General features: G+C 47.4%; 2 protein-coding genes across 5 annotated transcripts in view; one reads left to right on the top strand and one right to left on the bottom strand.

Moving 5' to 3' along the window:
- Positions 1-26701, top strand: part of ALG1 (ALG1 chitobiosyldiphosphodolichol beta-mannosyltransferase) — a 42694-nt gene that overhangs the window by 7523 nt on the left and 8470 nt on the right. The window contains exons 1-4 of one of the 3 annotated variants that reach the window (XM_019756459.2): positions 15558-15789; positions 16621-16698; positions 16801-16904; positions 25295-25443. In XM_019756459.2, coding sequence (XP_019612018.2) covers positions 15582-15789; positions 16621-16698; positions 16801-16904; positions 25295-25443 — 539 coding nt within the window. In that variant the 5' untranslated portion in view covers positions 15558-15581. Of the gene's footprint in view, positions 1-15557; positions 15790-16053; positions 16073-16620; positions 16699-16800; positions 16905-25294; positions 25444-26701 lie in introns of those variants that run through there. The other 2 variants (XM_074323108.1, XM_074323107.1) reach the window with 2 other exon arrangements.
- Positions 1071-11942, bottom strand: LG18H16orf89 (linkage group 18 C16orf89 homolog). Of its 2 annotated transcripts, none has more exons than XM_019756462.2 (8): positions 11665-11942; positions 10087-10236; positions 8881-9031; positions 7676-7793; positions 5972-6104; positions 5229-5333; positions 3584-3670; positions 1071-1387 (listed from the first exon to the last, which is right to left on the bottom strand). In XM_019756462.2, the coding sequence occupies exons 1-8, from the start codon at positions 11867-11869 to the stop codon at positions 1191-1193; spliced, it is 1146 nt and encodes a 381-aa protein (XP_019612021.2). In that variant the 5' UTR covers positions 11870-11942; the 3' UTR covers positions 1071-1190. The 2 variants fall into 2 exon arrangements, with proteins under 2 accessions (XP_019612021.2, XP_019612020.2); XM_019756461.2 differs by having other exon boundaries at positions 5972-6107; positions 11665-11940.

The raw sequence follows: 26701 nt of genomic DNA, 5'->3' as shown, positions 1-26701 counted from the left end.
GGAGCAGTGGCAAAGAGGATTAGACATAGGAGACTAACTCCTAAAGGAAAGATTTAGAAGACCCTCCTCTCCCCACACCGAGTATTTTAATTCACATTCTCAAATACAACTAGATTGTCACATAAGGAAGATCAGTAGTGATTTCCCACTTTCTGCATGGAAGCAAAGCAAGATAATGGACTTAAAGAGCCTTCCAGACCCAGGACTGGGTTTTTCTACCCTGGAGTCTAATTTTGATGCCTGGTCTGTATGCAGCTTGAAACCAGCACCACGGACAGGACCTGGACCCATAACAAGGTTCCAGAAGGTTTTGTCTTAAACACTAGATTAGAGCTCCAGCGGACACATTAAGATACACGCACACTGAGACAGAACACAAGGGAAGAACCTCAAGCTGGGCATTAGAGGGACATTGACAAGTCAGCTGCCCCTTCCTGCTGCTTCTGGACAAGACCCCATGTAATTCGACGTCATTGCCATCGTAGCAGATGACACTTACCTGGCACTTACTACATCACAGGTACGAGTCTCAGTACTCAACAAACATAACTCTCACAGCAGTGGAGCTAATACTGATGTAGGTGCTGTAATTACCCCAATTAATTATCCCAATTATCCCAACTGTACTGATGAGGAAGTGGAGTCACAGAAAGGCTACCTGACTTGGCCCAGGCACACTGAGCTAATTAGTGGGGTAACTGGGATTTGGACTCAGGTCGTCAGGGCACAGAACACACTGTTTGCCATTATGCTGCATTGTCTTTTGTAAAATGAAATAACCGTGACCTGATGTGACTTCATGATAACATAGAGCTCTTTGGAGAGGTTGTAAAGATTTTAAGGGCTGCCGTTCATGTTCCTCTCTCAAGTTCTAGGTCGTGACCTAAACTATTATTTTCAAGTTCCTTATTTCTCCCACTGGGGAAGATGCAACAGTTGACAGCTGAACAAATCAGCTTCAAGACACAAGTTTACAGGTCTCTCCAGAATGTGTGTTGAGTGGGGTTCAAGATTTGGAATACAAGCCCTAGAAGTTGTCCAAAGTTTTCAGAAACAAGGCTCAAATCCACTCAACTGCACTCTGAATTTATTTGCTGCCACACCTGGGTCCATCCCAGCCCCGCTTCCTGGGCCCTGCTCCCCAAGGGGATGGAGCTGGGTGTCTCCTTCTCAGGGTGTGACCCAGGATTTCAGAAGGAGGGACCAAAGGCGTGGGTTTTATCTTCCTGGTGGATGGCAGGCATGGAACCATTCATGTGAGTGGCCATTGGTGGTGCCAGTGTGGCATGCCGCAGCTGTCCGTGTGCTGGGGGGTACTGTGTCAGGGCATACAGGAAGCCGCCCAGGGCCGCCACAGCCACGGCTGTGTTGTGGGAGGAGCAGCCATCTGGGGAGAGACAGAGTTCCCCTGTGAGTGCTGGGTGGTGGCCACAGTTTATCATCAGTGCTTTTCAGATATTCCCCCAGGCAGCCTGGTGGATCCACTTTGCTGGGCCAGACACCCATCCCCTAGCCGCCGTGATGTTGGCTGATAATGTCCCCTTCTCCAGAGATATGTCGTCCCAATGATTTACAGGAACACATACAGCACCATAGAAGCCGGCCCCTGTCTCAGGAGGGTGACTATGTGGTGATTGTCACGCTGGGGCCCCCTCCCAAGGGATCTGACCTGAGGCCACACCCTTGTCTAGCTCCTCCCAGTTTCCCCTGCTTTCAGGGGCAGGTGGTGAGACCTTCTAGGAAGCACCTCATTGCCCCATTTTATAGATGGGGAAACTGAGGCCCTGATGACTCCACATTTCTTGACCCTGACACCTCTCTCAGGGTCTGTCAGTCCCATGTGACCCTGATCACCTGCCTGAGACAGGAACCCCTTAGATGATTTTTAGTTCTCTGAAGTCAAAGTCTCTGGGCAGGTAGAGGGAGCCAAGACTTTCCTCTCCCCTCACAGACTTGGAGAAGAGAAGGACCCCAGTCAGGCCCCTTGGAGGGAGAGAGAATGCAGATTTCAAGGACCATAATTGCTCACCCTGGCAGTCTATGCCTACCATATGCCAAATGCCACGGGGAGCACGTGGCACAATGATCAGATATTAACCCCAACAGCCCTATGAAGGAGGCACTGTTTGGTTCCCATTTTACAGATGAGAAAACTGAGGCTCAGATGGGTTGAGGGACTCCCATAGTAAGGGCAGAAGCAGATGCTAATTCAGACAGCCTGGCTTCAAATCCTGTGCTCTTAGTATCCATGGGTGCATGTCATAAGTGAAGGAAGGTGCGTGCTGCTCCATCCTGGGCACTTTTCTAGGCTGTTGGTTAACCTGCAGGGCCCCAGGAAGGGCCTTGACTTCTGAATTTCTGCAGCTCCCTCTCCAGCTGTCAGTCTCCCATGGTATGCACACCGGGCCCCCTACCGCCCACCATGACAGTCCCAGCCCATTCTGGGGAAGGCAGGCCTCTCCAGGGCAGGGGATCTCTAGGAGTTGCCTGAGAAAGTCTCTCCCTTCCCCTTCCCCGCCCCTGGTGGCAGCTACAAAATGGACCCATTGGATCTGTGCTTCCACTCCCCTCTCTTGTGCTTCCTCTCACCTCTCTGCAGGTAGATGATGAGGCCATGGTGGGGTTGATGGTGAGATGTTTAGTTACTGGAATCATCCCCCACGTAAGTTGGACATCTACTCTGAGCTGGCTATTCTACCCTCCTTCCTGCTTTCGTCTTGCAGTTACTTATTTTTTATTAATAGAAAGATTGAAATCAACTCCCCTCTTCCTTCTTTCTCCCTCCGTTCTTTCCTCTCATATTATGTCTTGCGTTTCTTTCCATCCCAATATACTTTTATCCTATTCTCAGTCTCTCTGCCTGGGTGCGCTGACCACATAATTTATCATTTCAACCAGGACATATTTGGGAGAAAAAGGGGCACTATTCATAATGGCACCAGGACTATAGGACTATGCTGGGGACCCAGGACGTGTGGCCACTGGGATTGCACTGGTCATTTGCCTGTTGGCTCTCATATCCCCTCCCTGACCTTCTTTGCCCCAAACCCCAGTGCACTGACCCCTCCAAATTACATTTCCCAGACTGTCTTGCCCACAGTAGGCACAGGTGGAGCAAGGGGAGAAGCCGGGGGTCTTCTCTGTCTCCTCTGTGTCCATCCCTGAAGATTCTGCTAACACCACCTCCTCCCCTGGTCCCTCCAGCTCTGCTTCCGGGGAGGGCAACAATTCTGAGATGAGTTCCGTATACTCAGTGCCCTCTGTGGCGTTTCCTGATTCTTCCACAGAGGTTCTGTTCTCCAGACTAGACTTGATAGAGTGGGGTTATTTCTGTGATTTTCCATAATACACTGAAACTTCTCTTTTGTGTTCCTTTCACTGGAGACATTATCTCCAGACTCCCCACTTTCTAAGAAGAGAATATCAGGGACTCTACCCTTCCCTCCCCCCCACAACACAAGGGCCCTCTGTTCCAGCCCTTCAGTGATGCTGGGGTCTGTTATGAATTGACGGTGATCTGTGTATAGTCTTTCTTGGGCGTCTTGGTTTCATTCCAAGAAGGTCCCTTGGGCATTTTCATTACCTGTAAATTGTTTTTCTCTCCTCCTTACTCTTCTCAAATAATGCTGTTGGTGTTGACTGTCTTCAGGTAATTTTTCATCTTCAGCATCTGGAAGAAGAGTGAACACTCTCAAGATGGAGTGTTAAACGTTATTTGCTAAACCTCCCCTTCACAACACCTCTAATAATTCTGGTCTTCTCTTGAATCTGTAGCCTCTTCCAGAAGTTTCCTTCAGCCCCTGCTGCAGAGCCTTCCACACGGCCTAAATCTGTCATCTACTGATATTTCTCCAGTTGTGATCCCCCAACCACCCACATCTGAATGGCCAGAGGAGCTCATTAAAAATGCAGGTTCATGAAACTAATACGATATTGTATGTCAACTTGTAATTGAAAAATAAATTTAAAAAAAAATGCAGGTTCCACAGCCCCACTCTCCACCTGCTGAATCTCTAGGTCTGGGGGCCTGAGAACCTTTATTTTTATAAACTTCTCTGTTTCAAAAACAGACGCTCTTATTTAAAAAGTTTTGCCTCGGGCGACCTCGTGGCTCAGGTGCTTGGAGCACTGTGCTCCTAAGGTCGCCGGTTCGATTCCCACGTGGGCCAGTGAGCTGTGCCCTCTACAGCTAAGATTGTGAACAACGGCTCGACCTGGAGCTGGGCTGCTACCAGCAGGCAGAGGACCCCATGAGTTGACACGCGCTGCTGTGAGCTGCCTGGTGGCCAGTGTGAGCGGCTGACAGCTGGTGAGAGCTGCCATGAGCTGCTGTGAGTGGCTGACCGATGGCCAGAGACCAACTGCCTCAGCCGGGTGGAGCGCAAGGCTCATAATACCAGCGTGGGCCAGGGAGCTGCGTCCTACACAACTAGACCGAGAACAACGACGTGAATCAGAGCTGGGAGTGGGGAAGGGGGAAGAAAAAGCTTTGCCTCTTTGAGCATCCCAACGTTCTCATTTAGGGTGCCAGCATTTACTGGGAGCCTCCTCTGTACCCAGGACAGGACAGGTGATTTCACAGGTATTATGTCTGCTCCTCACAGTGTAGGAAGGAGATTGTTATGCCCATTTATTTACAGATGGGGAAATCAGCAGTCAGAACGGTGAAGCAACTTACTCCAATGAGGATCAGCTGTCCGGTGTCCCACAGCTGGGAAGGGGCTGCATCCTCCGCCCTTGCTTCTGTGCGCCCCCCCCCCCCCCAGACATCTCCCCTGACCACTCCGCCTAAGAACCTCCCCCAGTGGTTCTTTTCTTTCTCAGCCTGTGTCACCTTCTCAGTCCTTTCAGAACTCACTATTATTTCACTTATTGGTTTGTTTAGGTGGTTCCTGCCTCTTTTTCTCAGTGCCCTAGTTTACCTGGAGCCTAGAGCAGTGTCTGGCATACAGTAGGCGCCCAGGGAATAGTCGTTGAAAGAATGAATTTGTTAAACGCAGATGTACCTTCCAACAAGACTGCCTCCCGTCCTGTCAAGTTTTGGCTTCCAAAGTTCTGAGCCCATTTCCACGTGTGTGTGTGTGTGTGTGTGTGTGTGTGTGTGTGTGTGTTCATGTATGTGCATGCACAGGGGTGCTGCAAATCTCTCTGTGCCCCTAACACCACTGTATCGTTTCCCCTCCTGGCTTAGAGAACACAGGCCCCACCAGCGTGGAAGGGCAGCTCACCAGGCTTCCCGAAGCATCCTTCCTGTGGCTTCTGCCAACTGAGAATGGCCTCCAGCCACCGGAGCTTGTAGAAGTCGGAGAACCCGCCAATTCCACAGAACATGACTAGAAGCAAAGACAGGGGACCCTGTGTAGCCCTGCCCCCACAGGTCCCGTCCTCCCACTCCCAAGGCCACCAGAGTGCCACTTGTGTCCTCCAGGCAGCACCTGAAGGTGGGCGCTCAAGGCAGTGGCTGGAAGGAGGCAGCTCTGAGCTCTGCCTCAGTGAGCAGGGGCTCCCACTTAGGGCCTTGGTCTGGGCCCCTCAAGAGGAGTGGTCAGGAGAGGGGTCTGGACACCCACGCCAAGGAGCAGCCACCCAGGGACCCCCTTTCGGTCTCATTTGTAAGGCTTTGCGTGTCTCTTTGCCAGCCAGCTAGTCAGTAAGTCCACGCAGAGCTCTCACTGGGAGCAGGAAGCAGTCAAAACAGTGGCAGATAAAATACAGGATGCCCAACTAAATTTGAGTTTCCAATAAATCACAAATAAAATATTTTAAGTACAAGTATAGCTCATACAATGTTTGGGACATATTTATACCAAAAATGTATTCATTGCTTTTGTGAAGTTTAAATTTACCTGGGGATCCTGTATTTTTATTTACTAAATCTGGCAGCTCTAGTGTGTGTGTGTGTGTGTGTGTGTGTGTGTGTGTATCAGAATCAGGGACACACTGCTGCTTTGTCCCTAGAGCGAATGCCCACTGTTTTCCATGAAGATATCCCGGGTGGGGTAGGCATATCCGATGGCCTCAGCTCTCCGGTTCAGATTCATCATGTTGGCACAGAAGAGGTTCATATAGCGTTGGCTCTGGTGGAACAGCCCCCTTGTGCATCCCTTCTAGGGGGACAAAAGAAGTTGATGGTATGGTTACAGGAAAAGACTTGCAGTTCTGAGATGGTAATGCAAGGGGCCTACCTTTAGGCCAGGTCTTTCCCCCTTTCCCAGAATTTCTTCCCCATCCACGCTCCCAGCCTGCTGGGGCATCAGAGAGAGCTGGGTTTTGAGTCGCGGCTCTGCCATTTAGGAGCTCTGTTGACCTTGGCCCACTAAATTCACTTTTTTACGCCTCCAAGGTCTTCACAGGGAAAGGGCGGTAATACTGGGAGCTGCGCAGAGGCGTACTGCTGTAGGTGGGTGATACCGGTAACTAGGCAGTACCTGACACTAGGGGGCGATCTATAGCCGCTAGCTGCAGCCACCACATTCTGATTCTAGACTAACAGGGCTGGCCGCAACGGAACTGCTCCAAGTGTGGGCTGAGGACCGGTGGCCGTGGAGAGAAGGACAGGGAATGAGACTTGGCTTTAGAAACTTCTATAGCAATGTATCAGGGTAACTTTCTACCTGTATTTACAAAAGTATTGGACTGTGTTGGCTTGCAAATAAATAATAAGAGATTGTTAAAACCAGTAAGGCCCTTCTGGGCTAAGAATTTCTGGACACTGAACATTTTTGAATAGAAATAACAAGCCCTACCTTTCTATATAAAGAAATATATGTTTAAAAATGATTATTTAGGGCCGACCCCGTGGATCAGGCGGTTAGAGCTCCATGCTCCTAACTCCTAAGGCTGCTGATTCGATTCCCACATGGGCCAGTGGGCTCTCAACCACAAGGTTGCCAGTTCAATTCCTCGAGTCCTGCAAGGGATGGTGGGCTCTGCCTCCTGCAACTAAAATTGAACACGGCACCTTGAGCTGAGCTGCCTCCGGATGGCTCAGTTTGTTGGAGCGCGTCCTCTCAACCACAAGGTTGCCAGTTCAATTCCTCGACTCCCGCAAGGGATGGTGGGCTGTGCCCCCTGCAACTAGCAATGGCAACTGGACCTGGAGCTGAGCTGCACCCTCCACAACTAAGATTGAAAGGACAACTTAACTTGGAAAAAAGTCCTGGAAGTACACACTGTTCCCCAATAAAGTCCTGTTCCCCTTCTCCAATAAAAAAAAAAATCTTAAAAAAAAAAAAAGATTATTTAGCAAAGGTGAGCTCTTGGGCTTGGAAGAGCATCGAGCACTGGTAAGGTGGGAGTGGGGTTGGTTTGGTCCTGGTTTGGTCTCCAGGAAGCGGCCATCCACTGACTTTGTTCTAAGCCCTTTTCTATTTGTTGTTTACTGAGTTCTTCCTGCTGCTTCTCTTTGACTCTCTCTTTTTGTTTTTCTGATGCCCTCTTACTCCACTCAGGATGCAAAGCTCTCTGTCCAACAGAATCCCAGTTCTCCCCACTCTTACTGGTTTGCTTGGATTTCACAGCCAATGGATGGCAGGCTACTCTCACTTTTTCCTGATGTCCGAAGCCCAAGTCCAAAACCTTGCTTCTTTTCCCGGTGTGTAGCACAGAAAACCACACGGCCATGGGTCCCTTTTTCTCCTCGGAGGGTCATGGCTGGGCCCGCACTGGCACTCACCATCCTGGCAGAGAGGAAGAAGAGCAGCTGGTGGGACAGGCAGTAGCCTGAGCAGCCGAGCTTGGTCATGAGGGTCTTGCAGAAGCCTGAGGGCTGGCAGGGCTGGCTGCTGTCCGTCCTGGGGGAGAGGTGGTCCAGGCTGCTAAGGGTTCCTTTAGGAAGGAAGCCCAAAGGCCTGGAGGATTCCCTGGTCCTGATCCCCCCACTAGTTATTAGAACCCCATAGGTCCCCGGTACCCAGCTGGGCACCAGGAGTCACGTGTTTCATTGCTAAATCAGAACCCCAGCACAGGGAGGAGACTTGGAGTTATCGTGGGTGTGGACCCTGCGTGCCAATTCTGCCGATGTCAGGCCTGGCCCATAAAAGTGATTGGGCAACAGGGTGTGGGTCCCTCGCTGGAGCACAGACCCTCTGTGAGCCCAGCTGTGTCCTCTCCGAACACCTCTCCGAAAGATGCTGAGAAGGTGGGGGCCCGAGCACCTGCTGCCCCTTTGCCCACGGGTGCCCTGCATCCAGGACTGCCCCAGGGGATGTGCTCCGAGCCCAGCACTCAGCAGGATAAAATGGGGAGCTAAACTAGGCTTGGCCCTGCTTTCTAGACCTACAGCCCAGTGGACCAGACGGAACCATAAAACAAAGGTATATGACTATTGCATCTGTGGCTGCCGGTGGTGCCAGGAGAGGCAGCCCACCCTGGGAGGTCAGCCTCGTGTAGTAGAGTCAGGGAAGGTTCTGGAGGAAGGATGCTGGAGCTGGCCCTGAAGTGTGAGCAGTTACTTAGGCCCAGGGCTGGGGCGGGGGTGGTGGTGACAGGGGGCCCCACAGAGGAAAAGGCTTAGAGTGGAAGGAAGATGGTACCTTTGAGGGTCTGAGGAACCTGGGGAAGGGCTATCTCCTCAGAACAACAGGCAGCTTCGCTCTGGGGGTGGGGTGTTAGCTGTGGTTTGGACAAGATCTCTCTGATGTGGGGACACCAGTCAGGAGGTGGGGGTGGCATTATGGGGGGGTGGCGGCCTTGAGTGGAGAGTGGGGCAGACTCACACGTGATGGGGGTGGGAGAGGGCCGGGTCGGGGTGGCTCTGGGGGAGCTGCTCCTGGTTTTGTACAAACCCTTGTGGACTCGGAGAGTGAGTGGAACAGGAGGACAGGCAGAGGGCAAGCACTTGGGGATTTTTGGGAAGCGAGGCACGTGCAGGGCGCCCACCCGGTTCCCAGCAGCTGCACCAGGCACAAGTCACTCTGTTCCTCTGAGAAGCAGTCCTGGGGCTCAAACGTGGGGTACACCATGGAGGCATTGATGTGAGTCCAGACGTGTGGCAGCTTCCAAAACCCGGGCTGGATGGTTGGCTGGAACTCTGGCAGAGAGGAGGGGGTGGGGAAGAGACCCAGGAGCAGTGGGCCACACAGTGGGTCACACAGTGCTTACCGGCCCCCCAGGCTCCTGTGGCTCAGAGCCTGGGAAATGGGTGTCCCTCCCCTGGCGGCCCTGACCACATACTGCTGTCTGCTCAGGGCTCTAAGCCTCGCCTGCTGGTTGGGCACTGTGTTTGAAACACTCAGGAGGCTCTTTTTCTAAAAAAAAACAAAAACCCTTTAAAAGAATCACTAGAATAGTGTTGGGACAGGCTTTGGCTACATCTACTGCACCTGTGGAAGCTTGAGACTTATGAAAAGGGTGAGTTGACTCCTTTGGTTCAGTTAGAAAGTGGAGCTCCTACAACAGAGATGTCCAGCCAAGGGGCTTCTTTAGGACGACATTGGGCTGGGAGGGTCTTAGGGACCAGGCCTGGGAGAGGGTGGACCTGCCCTGCAGAGAGGGAGGCCAGGGCTAGGGACAGCGGGGCTGTGGTCGCATGTAGTGGGGCCTGATGTGAGCGGTGAGCCTGGGAGCCAGGGTCAGGTGACCATGATGATATGGTTTAAAATCCCTCCCCGCTCCTGGGAATACCTCAGGCCAGGCTTATAGGATGGGGCCCTCGGTAGGGTAACTCAGGGCTGACAAGAAGAGACTCAGCTTTATAAGGCACAAAAAAGATGCAGCAATACATAATATTTGCTGTGAAAAGGGCTGAACCACCATTTAGATTCCCACCATCTGGGACAGACCCTCTCCTCCCCTCTCCCTGTCTACGATGAAGGTCCCCAAGACTGGGCATGAGCTGAACACGTGGGGGGTGACACATTCCCTACTTTCCACCCCCTCTGTGTGGGTGGGAGAAGTCATCTCAATTTGAAGTCAAGGAAGAGCAGACATTCCCCAGGGTCAGCCTGTGGCACGCTTGGCCCACAGGATGCAGTTATAGGCCGTCCTGCACCCTGCCTTGCACCAGATGGCCACACGAGGTTATTTTAGTAAATGTCCCTAGAGGCTGTGTTCCTGGAGAAATGGGACTCCACCCCCTGCCATTACCTCTTAGGTACTGGGGGTCGTTCAGCTTGAGGTAGAAAATGGATCCGTGGAGGAGAGGCGCCAGCTTTTGCAGCAGCTTCCCCACACGTAGGCTCTGTGGCTGCAGCTGGGGGTCCTGGGCCCACTCCTTCTGAACGCCTTGTAGGTTCACTGGGAGGGGACAGAGATCACTCACTCCACCATATTTGACAAGTCACGTGGACAGGAAACAAAATCCCAAGATACAATGATTAATCTCTGCCTCCTCCAGCTCCCGAGGGGAAAGAATTTGCTGAGCTTATTGGAAAGGAGGCCTGTGTGGGGCTCAGCTGGGTGATGGGGGTGTGGCCGGAGTGATGGAAGGTGGTGGCTAAGAGCTTGATTTCTGGAGGTGGGCCTGGGTTCAAATCCTGACTCTAAGGCTTTCTTGCTGGGTGACCAGAAAGCCATGTAATTTCTCTCCACTTCCCTTTCTTCATCTGTAATACAGGGATAATGATTGTCCTTACTTCTTGGAGGAGGGGGTCATAAGGACTAGTTGAGCTAATGCATAGAGAAGACTTAGCATATTTGGCAATAGTGCAAAGTTAGCATTTAATAAATGGCTGTTAGTAGTTATACGTAGGGTTGTTACACAGGAGAGAAAAATGAGGGAGGGATTCAGATTGGGTGGAGAGACTCCCGTGACAGCTGAACAAACTACATACCACAATGGCCACACAGGTTCCTATTATTGGTTTTTATATGTATTAAGACAATTTTCCAGCAGATGGCAGTCAAGTGACTTGAGGAAGGGGCTGCCTTTTTTCTTTCTAATTCTCACAAAGGCACCCTACAGCCGGCCCTGCAGGGGTGAGAGAGAATAGTGGCGCTGGAGAGAAAGCAGATGTCTCTGTCCCGGGAGGGCCTCCTCCCGCTGGGACCTGGAGTCCTGGTGGGCCAGAAGCTGCACTGACCGGGGGAAGGGGTAGTGGAGGAGGGGGGCCAGCTAGAGCCGCAGGCTCACACCAAACCGGTTTTCTGTTCTTAAGGTGCCTGAAGGGACGGGTTTTGTGCAACTAGCGGTGTGTGGAGGGGGGGCTCCCTGTTTGCCTTGGCCTGTTTCCAACCCCCTCTTTGGGGATCTTATATTTCTCAAAGTGGAACAAGTAAACACTTGGCTCTTTTCTCGGAATCTCCAGCCAGCTTTGACTGGAAGTGGGGGGAGCCAAGGCTGCAACTGACCTTGGGGGTCCCTGGTTTTGTCCATGGCCACCCTCCCATAAATACCCTTTCAAAGGGCACACTCCCTCTGTCCACCTTGTTTGTGGCATGTCAGGAGGGAGGGACTGTCAAAGGGATCATTTCCTTCAGGGAAAATAACAATTTCCAAATCTTTTCTCGTGTGGCTTTTGAATCCTTCCTACGTTTAAAAAATTGGATAACAGCAGGGCCCTCAGACACCCAAAAGGAGCAAGCCACCCCCACCTCTCTTTCCTTATAGTCAAAGCAGATTATTTGGGGCCAGAAGGTGACCAGGTCCCAGAGGTGGAGAGCAAGGCAGGGGACAGGCTGAGAACGTTTTCCCAGTGGCCGGTCCAGCGGAACAAGAGCACCCACCTTCCAACACCCGGAAGCCCACCACGCCATCCAGGTTGATTTCAGGCAGCCTCTTCTTCAGGAAGGAGGTGGCTCTCTCCAGCACCGGGAGGATGAGGTCTGAGACGGTGGCTTTGCCCTCTGGCGTGTCTGGCGGTGGCAACGAGAAGGGCCATAGCGGTGGTGCCAGGAGCAAAAGCAGAAGCAGGAGCCCCGTGCTGGACATGCTGGCTTCTGTTTAAACTGGCCTGGGCGCTTTAGTCCACACCCGCTATGGTACCGCCCTCACACTACCTCCTGCCTGCTCCCCTTCTTCCAGCAGAGCTGCCACAAGTGGCTGGGCAGGGCTGACTCAGCAGCTGGGGTGACCTGGGCAGAGGGATCCAGGAAGGGCACCTGCAGAGGACTCACTACAGGGGGACCAGGGTCAGGCCCAGCCTGGCCTTGGAGCTGGGGCTGGGGAGAGGGGCGCCCTCCCTTCCCTCATCTAGCAATTGCAATTACAATGCAGAAATCCAAAAGCATTGAAATGCAAAGTTTTTTGTTTTTTTTAAAAATAAGTTTGGAATACACTCATTTGAGGGCACACTTGCCCTGAACTGACAGAAGATTTCTTAGAGCAGTGCCCATCCAGTAGAAACAGAACATGAATCAAATATATGGTGATGGAAGGAGAACTGACTCTGGGTGGTGAACATGCAATGGGATTTATAGACGATGTATTACAGAATTGTACACCTGAAATCTATGTAACTTTACTAACAATTGTCACCCCAATAAACTTTAATTTAAAAAAATCAATCAGGAAAAGAAAAATATGCAAATTTATAGAGAAAAGAGAAAAATGAACAAAATGTATAAATAGCCAGTTCCTAAAAGAAAATAAAAAAATAAAAATTCCTACTAACTGTAAAAAAAAATAAATAAATAAATAAAAAAACAGAACATGAGCCACAAAGATAAGCCATGTGGACAACTTACAAATTTTCTAGCAGCCACGTGAAAATAAAAAGTGAAGAGAAGCAGGTGAGCTGAATTTTAATGACCTATTTTATTTGAACCAGTAGATCCAAAAAATTACCTTTTCAACTTGTCAAAAAATGGTTATATTTTCACATCTTTTAAAAAACAGGTTCCTCATACCAAGGAATAGTTTTCTCATACCTTACATTTCCTCTTTGAAATGTAAGGGGTGTTTACACTCAGGGCACATTTCAAGAAGAGCCCGATGGCCACTTGTGCTTCTGTATCGGATGGTGAGGAGTTAGCCCAAGTAGCTCGCTTTGGGTGCAGTACATCTGTTTCCTGGCAGAAATAGCTGTGTTGGTTTATTGGGTTCTATCCTGAACCTTGCCTGACCGTCATATGCATGCACATCATATTTCCTTTCTAATATTTTGCTCCTAGTTCTGAATTCAGAAACATACCTGGCCCCAGGGCTTCAGTTAACAGACTACAGATCTGTGAGAATAATAAAAATAATAAAAATGCCACCACCGAAATGTACACGTGACGTTCCTTGTCAGCAGGCTCTAGGTTAAGGTTTCTCAACCTTTAAATTTCATTCTTGCCTTTCCCTGCACCTCTGCCCTCACACCTCCCAGACTTTTTAGACATTTTTTCCCCCTGAACACTGAAAAAGAACAGCTTTATTGAGATATAATTCACATACCATAAAGTTTGTCCTTTTAAAGTGTACAGGCAGTGTCTTTTAAAGTATATTCACAAAGTTGCGCAGCCAGCACCACTGTCTGATTTGGGAATATTTTCATCACCCCAAAAGGAAACCCATGCTTATTAGCAGTCACTCCCCACTCTCCCCACTCCTCTCAGCCCTTCAACCCCCCACAACCACTCATGTACTTTCCATTTCTATGGATTAGCCTATTCTGGACATTTCACAGAAATAGAATCATACACTATGTGACCTTTTGTGTCTGACTTCATTTAGCATAATATTTTCAAGGTTCATTCCTGCTGAAGCCATCAGTACTTCATTCCTTTTTATGGCTGAATAATATTCCCTATGTGGATGGATCACATTTTATTATCAGTTGATGGACATTTGAGTTGGTCTACCTTTCTGCTATTGTGAATAATACTGACGTAAACTTTTGTTTCAAAACCTGTCTTCAATTCTCTAGGATATATACACCTAGGATGCAATTGCTGGGCAATGTGGTATGATCTATGTTTCACTATTGAGGAACTGTCAAACTATTTCCCACAGTGGTTGCACCATTTTACATTCCCGCCAGTGAATGCGTTGCGGGAGACTAAAATTGGTCTATTAGAATTTATTTGGTGTGTTTGAGCTGTGGGAAGTCAGGTTAGAAAAGACCATAACCTCCCTGAGCACAAAGCGGGTATGGAGTTTTAAGAGAGTTCCCCCTTCAATGCTTCAGGGGTTTTTTGCTGCATTGCCTCTCGCAGCAAAGGGTTTTGGGGCATGACCAAGCCCTCCGGTTCCACATCCGGGCACCCAGGCCGCCATCTGGACCGCCCAGGTCCACTGATCATAAACCCCTAGGAGACAAATACAAGCCCACAGGTACAGCTCACTGGCCCATGTGGCAATTGGGCAACCCCGTGTTGAGTGAGGCTCTTGCTTAAGCAATAAGGCCAAATCACCAAGGCGTTGGCTCTCATCCTGGGTGGTGCTGTTCATTTCTTTGTCAAATGTATAAGTGGGTGAGGCAGGTCCGAGGGCAGGTGGTGGCTGGTGCTCTGCAGGTTCTGGGGCAGCAACAAAGGTGGGAGTGTTTCTCAGCAAGGGGACACCTGTCCAAGTCAAAAGGCTGCCACATGGACACACAGTACACTGTAGTGTGGCTACTTTGGGAAGTGAAATTGGAGGGTCAGGGGGGAAACGGTCCGTCACTACTATGGATACTTCTTTGTCCTCTTCTCTTCCCTTTCTCTTTTAAATGTTTTATTTATTTATTTATTTATTTATTTATTTATTTATTTATTTATTATTATTATTTTTAGGACTTTATTGGGGAACAGTGTGTACTTCCAGGCCTTTTTTCCAAGTCAAGTTGTTGTCCTTTCAGTCTTAGTTGTGGAGGGCGCAGCTCAGCTCCAGGTCCAGTTGCCAGTTGCAGGGGGCAGAGCCCACCATCCCTTGCAGGAGTCGAACTGGCAACCTTGTGGTTGAGAGGATGCACTCCAACCAACTGAGCCATCCGGGAGCTCAGCGGCAGCTCAGCTCAAGGTGCCGTGTTCAATCTTAGTTGCAGGGGGCACTGCCCACCATCCCTGCGGGACTCGAGGAATTGAACCAGCAACCTTGTGGTTGAGAGCCCACTGGCCCATGTGGGAATCGAACAGGCAGCCTTTGCAGTTAGGAGCATGGAGCTCCAACCGCCTGAGCCACCAGGCCGGCCCTTAAATGTGTTACTCAAGCACAAAACATACCCTGAAAAAATGAATAAGTTTTCTGCTGGATGAATTCTCCCAAGTGGGAACATACTACGTTACCAGCACCCGGATCGATGGCCCCTAACTCCTACCTCCCAGTGGCCCCTCCCACTCACTCCCCAATCCTCCAAACAAGTCATTCCCCTGACTTCTAACAGCCAAGATTAGCTTTGATTTTATATAGATGGGACCAGCCAGTAGGTACTTGGCACCTGGCCGCTTTTCTCAACATTATGCTGATGAGATTCACCCAAATTGTTGTCTCACTATATTTTGAAATCATCTTAAACTTTGAAATAAAATGTTCTTAGACCCACACATAGTGTAACAGCTTTACCTTAAATGCCATCAATTCTTGGCCCTCAGGCACACCTGTAAGTGGGCCGTGTGGCCACTGAGAAAACCACGCCCGCGCCTTCCGTCTCCCCACCCACGTGAGGGGGCTCAATATGCGGCTGCGCAAAGCGCGCCCGGCCGGCGGAGCGCGGTCACGTGACTGTAGCCAGTGCGCCAAGATGGCTTCCCCCTACGTGGTGCTGCTGGCGCTGCTCGTAGCCCTGCCGCTGCTGCTGCTGCTCGCGTGGAAGCGCAGGCAGCGGGGGCGCACGGCCCGGCACGTGCTCGTCGTGGTGCTGGGCGATGTGGGCCGCAGCCCCCGAATGCAGTACCACGCGCTGTCGTTGGCCAAGCGCGGCTTCTCCGTGACCCTCCTGGGCTTCTGTAGTGAGTGCCCCGGGGTCTGGGAGGGAGGCTGAGCCTTTCACCTGAGGCTTGGATCGCCCCAGAGGGGCCGGGGCGAGGACGCCCCTTTCCTTCTTCCTCCCTGGGGCAGCTTTCGGAGACTGGGCGAGCCCAGTTGTGGCCTGGACAGCGGTTGCCAGGTTTCTGCCCACGCTCCGCCGAGTGGGTCTCTAGGAACAGCCCGCGGTTCATCGAGCGCCTGCCATATGCCAAGACAGTGCTAAGCCAAACGAACTCATTGCATAGTTTTCAGTTAATCCTCTTAGTAAGTGGAAAGAGGAACTGGAACCCACGTGTGTGTGATTCCACGGCCAGTACTGGTAACCACGTCTCTGAGGCTCCTCTTGCCAGGGTGTGTCTGAGGAGGGAGGCAGCTTGTGGTGTTGACATCTTTAGCTGAAGGGCAGCTCAACTCCCTATCAAGGAAAAGCAAGAAGAGCATTGGTTGCCTTTGGTCCCTATTTGAAGTCTGCTATCCCGGGGTGAGTGGGTGGAGTGGGACTTCCTAGGGGTCTTTCTGTGGTGGGGTAATTCCACCATCCAGGGAATCTAGATAAGTTTGAGGGCCTACTATGTGCCAGGCATTGTGTTAAGTAAGGATGAGTAAGATTCAGGCCCTCTCTCTGTGGACAGTCTGGTGGAATCTGGACAGGAATTGCCCTCATTCTCTGTTCTGGCTGTTGAGGAACAGAGAGCAGTTTGGAAAAATCTTCTTTTCCAAAACACTCTCCACTCTTCAGGCTGAGCTGGAGGACCATCTGACTTTAAATTAGATTGCCCTGTCCGGTACATTAAAGGGGACATTCTTTTCAGACTCCAAACCCCACGATGAACTCTTGCAAAACGACAGAATTCGGATTGTGCGTTTGACAGAACTCCAGAGACTTGCAGGTAGGATAGTCAACTCCAGATTTCTCTGAATCTGTGTGTTGGGAAGAATCTGCAAATTGTCAAAAACTCCTTTGGTAGTGACGGCCGTTTTCTGACTTGCAGTTGGGCCGCACATTCTTCAGTATGGAGTCAAAGTTGTATTTCAGGCCGTGCACTTGCTGTGGAAGTTAATGTGCAGGGAGTCGGCAGCCTACATCTTTCTCCAGGTATGTTCAGCCCTGCTTCCTTCTGGGAGAACCACTGTTAACTGTTTACTTTCCAGCCCTTTTTTTTTTTTTTGAACACTATAAAAGTATATCTTATTCCCATGGAAAGATTTTTTTTTTTACATTAAAGTTTATTGGGATGACAATTGTTAGTAAAGTTACATAGATTTCAGGTGTACAATTCTGTATTACATCATCTATAAATCCCATTGTGTGTTCACCACCCAGAGTCAGTTCTCCTTCCATCACCATATATTGGTCCGGCCTTTTAAAAATGCACAAGTTGGAAAATAAATTGCATATGATGTGTGTATAAACTTTCGAGGACATGAGTGGTAGCCTATATTGTGTGTGTCCATTCTATTTATGGTATGGTACCCATCCAGCCTGTTTTTCTATGTCATCACAGATAAGTCTTACATTGTGCTTATTACGTATCTAAGTGTTTTACATGTATTAACTCATTTAATCCCTCACAACAATCCTAAGGAGTAGGTTCTTGTATTTCCTATATTTTAGAGTTGAGGAGACCTAGATTCAGAGAGGTTGTGGAAGTAGCCCATTGTCACACAGCAAGGAAGTGCTGGAGGCAGGATTTGAACTAGGTAGTCACTCTGGTTCTGGAGTTAATACTCTTATCCTCATCCATTCACTGCTTTTTTTTTTTTTATTAGTTTCAGGTGCAGAAGACAAAGTAATACTTAGATGTTTATCTTTTATATCCTTCACATTGTGTGAACCCCCCTCCCCCCATCCACTAACCCTCTGAAATCACACAGAGCCATTACATTTCCACTGTCTCTATTCCTAATGCTATACTCCACTTCTTGTATTAAGTACATACATATACACATATATACATGTACATATATATACATATACATATATATACATACATACATCATATACATATATATACATACATACATACATATACATACAAACTTGTAGTTGACATTCACTACTGTTCAACTTCAGCTTCAGGTGTACAGTGCAGTGATCAGGCATCTACATCATCCCTGAGGTGGTCTCCCTAACAAGACAAGTGTCCATCAGATACCCTACAAAATCTTTACATTATTGATTACGTTCCCCATATTAATTTTCAGAATCCCATGACCATCTTGTGGTTACCGACTGTTTTCTAATCCCCTCACCTTCCCCCTTATCCCCACCCCCCCACCCATCTAGCAACCCTCAGTTTTTCCTCTATGTCTCCAAAACTGTTTCTGATTAGTTCATTCACTTATTCTTTTCTTTAGATTCCACATATAAGTGAGATCATATGGTATTTGTCTTTCTCTGTCTGACTTATTTCACTTAATATAATGTTCTCTAGGTCCATCCATGTTGTTGCAAATGGTAAGATTTCTTTCTTCTTTATGGCTGAGTAATACTCCATTGTATAAATGTACCACAGTTTCTTAATCCAGTCGTCTACCGATGGGCATTGTTTCCATGGTTGTTTCTATGTCTTGGCTATTGTGTATAGTGCTGCAATAAACATGGGAGTGCATAAAGTTTTTTGAATTAGAGTTTTGGATTTCTCCGGATAGATACCTAGGAGTGGAATTGCAAGATCATAAGGTTGTTCCATTTTCAGATACCTCCATACTGTTTTCCATAGTGGCTGCACCAATCTGCAATCCCACCAACAGTGCACAAGGGTTCCCTTTTCTCCACATCCGTGCCAACACTTGTTGTTTGTTGATTTATTGACGATAGCCATTTGACTGGGGTGAGGTGGTATCTCATTGTGGTTTTTATTTGCATTTCTCTAATGATTAGTGAGTTTGAGCATTTTTTCATATGACTGTTTGCCATCTGTATGTACGTTTTTTTTCTTTTTTTAAAGATTTTATTGGGGAAGGGGAACAGGACTTTATTGGGGAACAGTGTGTACGTCCAGGCCTTTTTTCCAAGTCAAGTTGTTGTCCTTTCAATCTCAGTTGTGGAGGGTGCTGTTCAGCTTCAAGTTGTTGTTCTTTCAGTCTTAGTTGTGGAAGGCACAGCTCAGCTCCAGGTCCAGTTGCTATTGCTAGTTGCAGGGGGCACAGCCCACCATCCCTTGTGGGAGTCAAGGAATTGAACTGGCAACCTTGTGGTTGAGAGCCCGCACTCCAACCAACTGAGCCATCCGGGAGGCAGCTCAGCTCAAGGTGCCGTGTTCAATCTTAGTTGCAGGGGGCAGAGCCCACCATCCCTTGCGGGACTCAAGGAATTGAACTGGCAACCTTGTGGTTGAGAGCCCACTGGCCCATGTGGGAATCGAACCGGCAGCCTTCGGAGTTAGGAGCATGGAGCTCTAACCGCCTGAGCCACTGGGCTGGCCCTGTATGTACTTTTTAGAAAAATGTCTCTTCATGTTCTCTGCCCATTTTTTAATTGGGTTGTTTGCTTTCTTGGAGTTGAGTTGAGTGAGTTTTTTATAAATTTGTGATACTGGCCCCTTATCAGATATATCATTGGCAAATATCTTTTCCCATTCAGTAGGGTCCCTTTTTGTTTTATTGATGGTTTCCTTTGCTGTGAAAAAACTTTTTAGTTTGATGTAATCCCACATGTTTATTTTTTTTCTTACTTCCCTTGCGCGAGGAGATATATCAGTAAAAATCTTACTCTGGGCAATGTCAGTGAAGTTTCTTCCTGTATTTTCTTCTAGGAATTTTATGGTTTCAGATCTTACATTTAAGTCTTTAAGACATTTTGAATTTATTTTTGTATATGGTGTAAGGAGGTGGTCCAACTTCATTTTTTTGCATGTGTCTGTCCAGGTCTCCCAGCACCATTTATTGAATAGACTGTCTTTACCCCACCGTACATTCTTGCTTCCATTGTCGTAGATTAAATGGCCATATAGGCATGGATTTATTTCTGGACTTTCTATTCTGTTCCATTGATCTATGTGTCTGTTTTTATGCTAGTACCATGCTGTTTTGATTACTGTAGCCTTGTAGTATAATTTGATGTCAGGTATCGTTATACCTCCCACTTTGTTCTTATTTCTCAAGATTGCTGAGGCTATCTGGGGTCTTTTATGGTCCCATATAAATTTTAGGTTATATATTCTGTTACTGTGAAAAACGTCGTTGGTAGTTTGATAGGAATTGCGCTGAATATGTATATTGTCTTAGGCAGTATGGACATTTTAACTATATTAATTCTTCCTATCCATGAACATGGTATGTGTTTCCATCTATTTCTGTCTTCTTTCATTTCTTTCTTCAGTGTCTTATAATTTTCTGAGTACAGATCTTTTACTTCTTTGGTTAAATTTATTCCCAGGTATTTTATAGTCTTTGAAGCAATTGTAAATGGGATTTTTTTTTAAATTTCTCCTTCTGATGTTTTATTATTGGTATATACAAATGCAACTGATTTCTGAATATTAATTTTGTATCCTGCTACTTTACTAAATTCATCTATCAGCTCTAATAGTTTCTTGGTGGAGTCTTTAGGGTTCTCTATATATAGTATGTCATCTGCATATAATGACAATTTTACTTCCTCCTTACCGATTTGGATGCCTTTTATTTCTTTTTCTTGTCTGATTGCTGTGGCTAGAACTTCCAGCACTATGTTGAATAGAAGTGGAGAAAGTGGGCAACCTTGCCTTGTTCCTGATCTTAAGGGGAATGGTTTTAGCTTTTCCCCATTGAGTATGATGTTAGCTGTGGGTTTATCATATATGGCCTTTATTATGTTGAGATATGATCCCTCTATTCCCACTTTCTTAAGGGTTTTTATCATAAATGGCTGCTGGATTTTATCAAATGCTTTTTCTGCATCTATCGATATGATCATGTAATTTTTATTTTTCATTTTGTTAGTGTGGTTATCACATTAATTGATTTGCGGATGTTGAACCACCTTTGCACACCAGGGATGAATCCCACTTGATCATGGTGTATGATCTTTTTAATGTATTGCTGAATTCTGTTTGCTAATATTTTGTTGAGGATTTTTGCATTTATGTTCATTAGAGATATCGGCCTGTAGTTTTCTTTTTTTGTGGTGTCTTTGTCTGATTTTGGGATCAGGGTGATAGTGGCTTCATAAAAAGTGTTTGGGAGTCTTCCCTCGTTCTAGATTTTTTTGGAAGAGCTTGAGGAGAATAGGTGATAATTCTTTTTTGAACGTTTTGTAAAATTCACCTGTAAAGCCATCTGGTCCAGGGCTTTTGTTTGTTGGGAGATTGTTGACTACTGATTCAATTTCCCTGGTGGTAATCAGTCTATTCAGGTTTTCTTTTTCTTCTTGAGTTAGCCTTGGAAGGTTGTCCATTTCTCACAGATTGTCAAATTTGTTGACATATAGTTGCTCATAGTAGTTTCTTAAAATTTTTTGTATTTCTGTGGTGTCTGTTGTCACTTCTCCTCTTTCATTTCTGATTTTATTAATTTGGGTCCTCTCTCTCTTTTTTTAAATGAGTCTGGCTAAAGGTTTGTCGATTTTGTTTATCTTCTCTAAGAACCAACTCTTGGGTTCATTGATCTTTTGTATTTTTCTGGTTTCTATTTCATTTATTTCCACTCTGATCTTTATTATCTCCTTCCTTGTACTCCCTTTGGGCTTATTTTGCTGTTCTTTTTCCAGATCCCTTAAGTGTGAAGATAAACTGTTGATTAGTGATTTTTCTTGTTTCTTTAGGTAGGCCTGCAATGCTATGAATTTCCCTCTTAGGACTGCTTTTGCAGCATCCCATAGATTTTGGGTCGTCGTGTTTTCATTTTCATTTGTCTCGAGATATCTTTTGATTTCTTCCTTGATCTTCTGGTTGACCCATTCATAATTTAGTAACAGGTTATTCAGCCTCCATGAATTGGTGTGTCTTCCAGTTTTTTTCCTGTAGTCCATTTCTAATTTCATAGCACTGTGGTCGGAGAAGACAACTGGTATGATTTCAATTTTCTTAAATTTATCAAGACTTGTTTTGTGGCCTAACATATGGTCTATCTTGGAAAATGTTCCTTGTGCACTTGAGAAGAACGTGTATTCTGCAGCTTTGGGGTGAAATGCTCTGAAAATATCGATTAAATCCAAGTGGTCCAATGTGTCATTTAAGGCTGTTGTTTTCATATTGATTTTCTGTCTGGAAGACCTGTCCCTTGTTGTCAGAGGTGTGTTGAAGTCCCCTACTATGATAGTGTTACTGTTGATCTCTGTCTTTATGTCAGTCAATATCTGTTTTATATATTTAGATGCTCCTATGTTGGGTGCATAAATGTTTACTAGGGTTATGTCCTCTTTTCGAATCGATCCCTTTATTATTATATAGTGCCCATTTTTGTCTTTTAATATATTCTTCATTTTAAAGTCTATTTTGTCAGATATAAGTATTGCAACTCCAGCTTTTTTCTCATTTCCATTTGCATGAAATATCTTACTCCAACCCTTCACTTTCAGCCTGTGTGTGTCTTTTGATCTGAGGTGAGTCTCTTGTATACAGCATATACAAGGGTCTTGCTTTCTTATCCACTCAGCCACCCTATGTCTCTTGATTGGAGCATTTAATCCGTTTACATTTAAAGTGATTATTGATAGGTACACAGTTATTGCCATTTTTAAATTTGTAGTTAGATTGTTTTCATCTTTCTTCTATTTACAGAAGTCCTTTTAGTATTTCTTGCAATGCAGGCTTGGTGGGAATACATTCCTTTAGCTTATTCTTTCCTGGGAAGATATTTATCTCTCCATCAACTTTAAATAATAGCCTTGCTGGATAAACAATCTAGGTTGTAGGCGGGTTTTTGCATTCCTTTGAGTATGTCCTGTCACTCCCTCCTGGCCTTCAATGTAGAAAAGTCATTTGATAGACTTATAGGAATTCCCTTGTATGTCACCCTTTGTCTTTCTCTTGCTGCTTTTAGGATTCTCTCTTTGTCTTTAACCTTTGCCATTTTAACTATAATGTGTCTTAGTGTGGACCTGTTTAGGTTTATCCTGGTTGGAACTCTCTACACTTCCTGGGCTTGTACGTTGGTTTCCTTCATCAGGTTAGGGAAGTTTTCGGACATTATTACTTCAAATATGCTCTCAATCCCTTGCTCCCTCTCTTCACCTTCCGGTATTCCTATGATGCGCATGTTGTTGTGCTTGATGTTATCCCAGAGGTCTCTTAAACCATCTTCATTGTTTTATATTCTTTTTTCTTTCTGTTGTTCAGTTTGGGTGATCTCTGCTAACTTGTCTTCTAAGTCACTGATTCGATCCTCTGCTTCATCTAACCTGCTGTTAATTCCTTCAAGTGTGTTCTTTATTTCAGTAATTGTGTTCTTTAGTTCTAACTGGTTGTTCATTATGATTTCTCTATCCTTCTTTATATCGTCTCTAAGCTCCTTAAACATTCTTATCATCAGTGTTCTGAACTCTGTCTCTGATAGGTTGGTTACCTCTGTTTCATTTGGTTCCATTTCTGGAGGTTTCTTCCGTTCTTTTATTTGGGACATGTTTCTTTGTTTCCCCATTCTGGCTGACTCTCTGTGTTTGCTTCGATGTATTAGGTAGATCCCCTAGAGTTCTTAGTTCTTGCTGGGTTATCTTATGTAGTATGTGTCCTTTATATTTGACTTGCACTACTTCGTTCTTCTCCTCTGCATGTACTCAAAGGTGATTCTTGTGTTGTGTATATTGTCCTGTTAAAGAAGATCTTTAATTGCTTTTTGCTTGTGAGTAGGTGGGGTTAACTCCTAGGCTGACTAGTTGTGAGACTTGGCTCTTCCCCCTGCAGGATATTCTGCTGCGTAAGGGTTGACCACTTAAATGAGGTTTGGCCTCTGTGGTCTCTTGTGCCTGTAGAGAATGCCCTCTGGGTGTGTCACTTGTAGGTCAAACCTGGTAATACTCTGGTTTGGTCTAGAGTTGGCCTCTGGGTGTGTTGAATCTTGTGCCTCTTAAGCTGGGCTCTGGTGTAGGGCAATTTCAGAACAAAGCAAATCACCAAGCACAACAACAACAAATAAAAAATCAAATACATTCACATGTAAAAACAACCGACAACCCACACTCAACACAGGCAAAGATATCAAAGATATAAAGAGAAAACAAAACAAAAAACAAAAAGCAGCGCCAGTCTTGGCTTAAGCCCACCAAGTAATCTCCAGGTTGTCCTCTGCTGTACCAAAGAGTCCTTTGTGTATTGTGCAGGCAGAGCCGGTCACCTGCTGCCCAGAGTGATGTTGGGACTGCAGATTTAGATGCGTGGGGCTGAGGGGTATGGGTGATAGTTTCTACAAAGTCAGTGCAGTTTCTGCCTTTGCCTGCACCTGTGCGCACTGAGAGTAGCACCACCAGCCCTGAGTCCAGTTCTCCTGAGTCTTAGGGCACTTCTTCCGTGTGTGTGTGTGTGTGTGTGTGTGTGTGTGTGTGTGTGGCGGGCGGGAGATTTCTGAGCTGCTGAAAGCCCAGAGCTATGTCAGCCACTGATCCCTGGGAGTGCCTCCGCAGTTGTAATTGCCCTGCCCTAGGCAGGCCAGAAAAGGTGGTGGCTGGGGGTGGAGGGGTCTGTTCTCTCCCAGCCCAGCAAAAATCACGCTCTTCGCAGCCTCTTCCCTGGGTCAGAGCTGCACGCCCGGTCTTCCCAGAGCCTGAGCACTAAGGCTCCGCTGTAATGGGACACAACCCCTCAGTTCAGGGGCCAGTTTCAATCTCTGGAAGGGTGGGGGTAGAATTGGAAGAGCGGGGAGAGGGGCCCAGGTATGGAGTTTGTGTCCTTTGTCCGACCTAGGGCCCAACTGGCTGCCTCCTGGGCGGGAGAGATCAGCTGTGGGACGCAGGGAAAGAGCCCACCTCCTGGCTTTTGTGTTCTCTGTTCTGTCCTGGGATCCCCTGCGTTTCTGCAGCTGCTGATGCCGGCCGCGTCTCCACTCAGCTCCCATTCACTGCTTTTTAACACGTAGAAGCACCTTTTAATTGGCTGCATTGTATCCCAATATGTGATGTGCATTAATGTATGATTTATTTAGTCTCACTGGACACTCAGATCCATCCTAATTTTTTCTACTTTTACAAATAATGTGGCAGAGAGCATCAGTGAACATGATTTGCACAGATCCAGCTTTTTCCTTGGGATAAATTCCTAGGGGGTAGAAGAGCTTGGTCCAAACTCATGCACTTTAAAATAAATGTGCTGTGCTCCTGGATGGCTGTTGTTAAGTGTTTTAGAGTTTCCATTCTGATGGGTGAAAAATGCACCACCTGTTCCATTTTTTGTCTCCTTGATTTTCGATGATAGACTTTTCAGGTTGATCGGTTTTGCTTCTTTTATGACTTTTATACCTTGTTTAGTGAGGAAGAGGGTCTTCTGCTTATCGATCATGTACATTGCACTCGGTCTGTTGTTGATGATGGTCTGGTTTCCTCCTCTTTATTCATGTTTCTCTCTTTCCCAGAACCCCCCGGGCCTGCCTGCCATTGCTGTCTGCTGGTTTGTGGGCTGCCTCTGTGGGAGCAAGCTCGTCATTGACTGGCACAACTATGGCTACTCCATTATGGGTTTGGTGCACGGCCCCAATCACCGCCTCGTTCTGCTGGCCAAGTGGTGAGGGTCTGGCAGGAGGAGGATACAGACACCTTATTCCCCAAACTGGGGTAGGAAGAAGGGCCAGTGTGACACCTGGTGAAGCCGGTTGGTTCCCTGTGTGCAGTGGGGGGAGGGCAAGGCTTGGGAATTGGGCTGCTGCTGGATACAAGTGATGGAAACAGGTCTAAGTAAAGGAGGGCATTTGTTGGCCCATGAAACTGAAACGTCCAAAGCAATGGCTGACTTGGAGCTCAAAAAGGGTGTCATCAGGACCCCTCTCCTCTCTCTCTCCACACGCCCTCCTGGAGGTTTTCTCAGGTTTTGGGAGCTCCCCTTGCTCTCCTTCCCACCCTGTCAGACTCAGTGGAGAGAGCGAGCCTCTGCTTGCCTCCTGCTCACCTGCCATCCTCCGACCCCCACAGAGGCTGAGGTGCTTCCGTACCCTGTTGCCTCAGGCTTGGGACAGGTATTCCACTGCGAGAGCTGGGGTCCCAGGTGCACCCAGACCAGATCCCCAAGTAAAGACCAGGGGCTGCTGCTGGAAGATGGAGATACGGGTTCCAGTCTTCTGCAGCTGATGAGACAGGGAGAGGGAAGAAGGGCCTGTGGGAGCAGGTTGGACTTGGAACAGGAAGAGTTGGTCGTGTTCTGCATATAACATTAAGTATATAACATCTGCCTTGGTGGGGACTTGCAGCCTCAGGCCACTGACAGCTGCGGCCTTTGCCCTGATGGGTCATTCCTTGATGGCAGTAACAGTGTTGGCAGCGGCAGCAGCAATCTGGGTGCTTGCTGCATTCCCAGCTCCGGCCAAGGCCAGTATCCCATTCAGTCTGTACCACCCCCCGCTGAGGATGCCCTGTGAGTAGCTCTCCTTTCACAAGCCAGGAAAACAAGGCTGAGAGCTATTTTGCCGCTTGCCACACAGAAGTGTGAGGACCGAAATTCAGTTCTAGGGCCGTCCAACTCTGGAGCTTTCTCTGTGTCCTGTGTGAGGAGCAGACCGTGACGCACCAACGGTGTTTAACAACCTGCAGTCACTCATTACCCCTTTTCAGTTCTGCCCTGGCATCAGGGCACAAGTCTCAGTTTGGAGCTAATTTGTTCTTAACATCTTTCTAACATTTGTACAACTCCCTTTGTAATACATTTAGAGCAGGGGTGTCTGTACTGCGGCCCGCGGGCCAACTGCGGCCCGCGATCCATTGTTAATTGGCCCGCTGCAAATTCCAAAAATATATTTAGTTTACTTAAATAAACCAGGTGAGGCAATACG

The sequence above is a fragment of the Rhinolophus sinicus genome, linkage group LG18, assembly GCF_036562045.2.
Source record: "Rhinolophus sinicus isolate RSC01 linkage group LG18, ASM3656204v1, whole genome shotgun sequence".
Lineage (NCBI taxonomy): Eukaryota > Metazoa > Chordata > Mammalia > Chiroptera > Rhinolophidae > Rhinolophus > Rhinolophus sinicus.
This window is presented reverse-complemented; position numbering and strand designations above follow the sequence as displayed.

Bases quoted from the DNA above. Each gene is read 5' to 3' on its own strand.
- LG18H16orf89 (XM_019756461.2), bottom strand. From the start codon at position 11,869: ATGTCCAGCACGGGGCTCCTGCTTCTGCTTTTGCTCCTGGCACCACCG. The intron at 9,032-10,086 runs GTAATGGCAGGG...CCTCTCTGCCAG, and splicing joins CGACCCCCAGTACCTAAGAG to AGTTCCAGCCAACCATCCAG. The intron at 6,108-7,675 runs GTGAGTGCCAGT...TTGTCCCCCTAG, and splicing joins TCTTCCTCTCTGCCAGGATG to AAGGGATGCACAAGGGGGCT.